General features: G+C 34.5%; 1 protein-coding gene across 1 annotated transcript; it reads right to left on the bottom strand.

The window, feature by feature from the left end:
* Positions 1-641: 641 nt before the first annotated feature.
* Positions 642-2076, bottom strand: LOC108157224 (programmed cell death protein 6). Its single transcript, XM_017289182.2, has 3 exons — positions 1894-2076; positions 1465-1840; positions 642-972 (listed from the first exon to the last, which is right to left on the bottom strand). Exons 1-3 carry the CDS (start codon positions 1950-1952, stop codon positions 871-873), a joined length of 537 nt encoding a protein of 178 aa, XP_017144671.1. The 5' UTR covers positions 1953-2076; the 3' UTR covers positions 642-870.

Below are 2076 nucleotides of genomic sequence, written 5' to 3'. Positions count from 1 at the left end.
GAACTGTGGAACTAACTGGATTCGGTTTAGCGCATCCAATTTCTCACAAACGAGTCTCATGGTGGTTTTACAGGATATTTGAAGTGCTACTGCCCGAGGATATTGTCAATGCCGCCCTGTCCAATACCAGGCTCTATTGCTGTCTTAGAAGCTATGGAGTAATGGACGTATGCGATTTTGAAATTGATTGTAGCCAACAGGGAGGCCATTACAGCAGCTGGATTTTTGGTAATGCACACAGGAATCATCGAAAGATGATGGGAAGGAAGGATTCATGACGCTTCGATAGGGAGCTGCATGGTCTTCGGGACTTCTAGATAAAGTAGAAAAGTCTGACGTAAAAACCCAGACAACAAATTGACGGGTACACATAAAATGATTTTATTGTCATGCAGTTCGTAAAAGATTCTGTCAAGAGCTTATACTGACCGAAACGACTACGTTTTTAGTTTTTTCATTAGAGGGATTATTCAACACTTTAATGTCTTAAAAAGATTTGTGAGAAAATGATTTATACCTCACGCATTTTCGATAAGACCTTTCGAATTGTATTGCTCACATCTATTTTATATACAAATACATTTTGGAAGAAAACTATTTGTACCGACTTTCAAGTGACTGTGCTAATTTTGTAAAGCACCTTTTACGCACAATATGAACAAGTTTTATTAAAATCAACGTACAAAGTAACATTTTAATTATATATTCCATTACTTAATATCGTTTTGTCAAAATGAACTATTTCGGAGTATAAATTAGACAATATTGTTTATTTCTCATAAATAGCATCCACTATTTAATATACACAAGTCATTTCATGTTCTTTAAAACTTATTTATAAATAAGTTGATAGTTTTTTAATATACACCATTATATTTTCAAAGAAAAAACCATACTCAAAAATTGCTCGTAATGTATTGTTATAACGCCATCCATATCAGTATCATGTTGCCGGAATGCAGTTGTTAATGTCTGCAAAAAAATGTGGATCGGATTACTGGTACATAAACTAATTCCTATGATTTATGCATCTTACAATATTTAATATTTAACAATTTTATAGCTGTTTCCATATCGCAGTATTAGTTACATATCTCCCTTGCTCTCTCTAAAGTCTATAATGATCCGATAGTAACGTGTTCCTTACTTCGGCTCTTTAGTACCGTCAAAATTAGTTGGTTAAAATTTGGTTCCCCTAGCTCTGATAATCTGGGAACTAGGCCACAAACAAGGCGGATAGACAGTCAGACATGGCTATATCGACCCTGCTATTGATGCTGACATGTACGTATGTACCTATTTTCTTTATAAACTAAATATTTCATTTGTATATTAATGCACTTGTACCCTATTACTATATGTACTTTATTATCTAAATCTAATATACATATACAAATGTAACGATCGATTCTTTTAGAAAAAAAAACTCGGAGAAGATAGATTTGGTATTAAAAAAATACTCACGTAAAGAACAATACAGCACTGTATGAAATCATCAAAAAGAATAGTGCCTCGACCAAAACGATCAAATTTTCTAAGTAAAACGTCGACGAGGTGGTCAGATAAACGGTACCCAAATGAAGTTAGTGCTGTCTTTAGTTCATTTTTGTCAATATTGCCAGAATTATCCCGATCAAATGAACGAAAGCAATTTTGCCAATCCGTCACATATTTCCACAGGGCTCCAAAATCTTGAAAAGATACTGTTCCTCTGTTTTCGCGATCGAACATTCCAATCATTAAACGAACCGTTTCAGGGTTAAATGCAGACCATGTACCATTAGAAAGGGCAACTTGTAGCTCATCGGCTGAGATGTGACCGCTTCTATCTTTGTCCACTCTTAAATGAAAACAATTTAATTTTGTCTTATTTGTTTAGTTTCCCAGACTTGCCTCTGAAAAACATCCCAAAGGAATTGCTGATCTGGCATTCCATCCTGGTGATATGACATCGTTTCATACAAAATTTCGTACAGCAGATTTATACGCCTTTTTGTGAATGCAATTTATGAATTCTGACTCACGAATTTTGTTGTAAGTGCAAACACTATTTTTCGTTGTAATACTATCGACTTG

This window comes from Drosophila miranda, chromosome 2 (assembly GCF_003369915.1).
Source record: "Drosophila miranda strain MSH22 chromosome 2, D.miranda_PacBio2.1, whole genome shotgun sequence".
NCBI classification, from domain to species: Eukaryota; Metazoa; Arthropoda; class Insecta; order Diptera; family Drosophilidae; genus Drosophila; species Drosophila miranda.
Note: the sequence above shows the minus strand (reverse complement) of the source record. Positions and strands in the feature narration are given on the sequence as shown.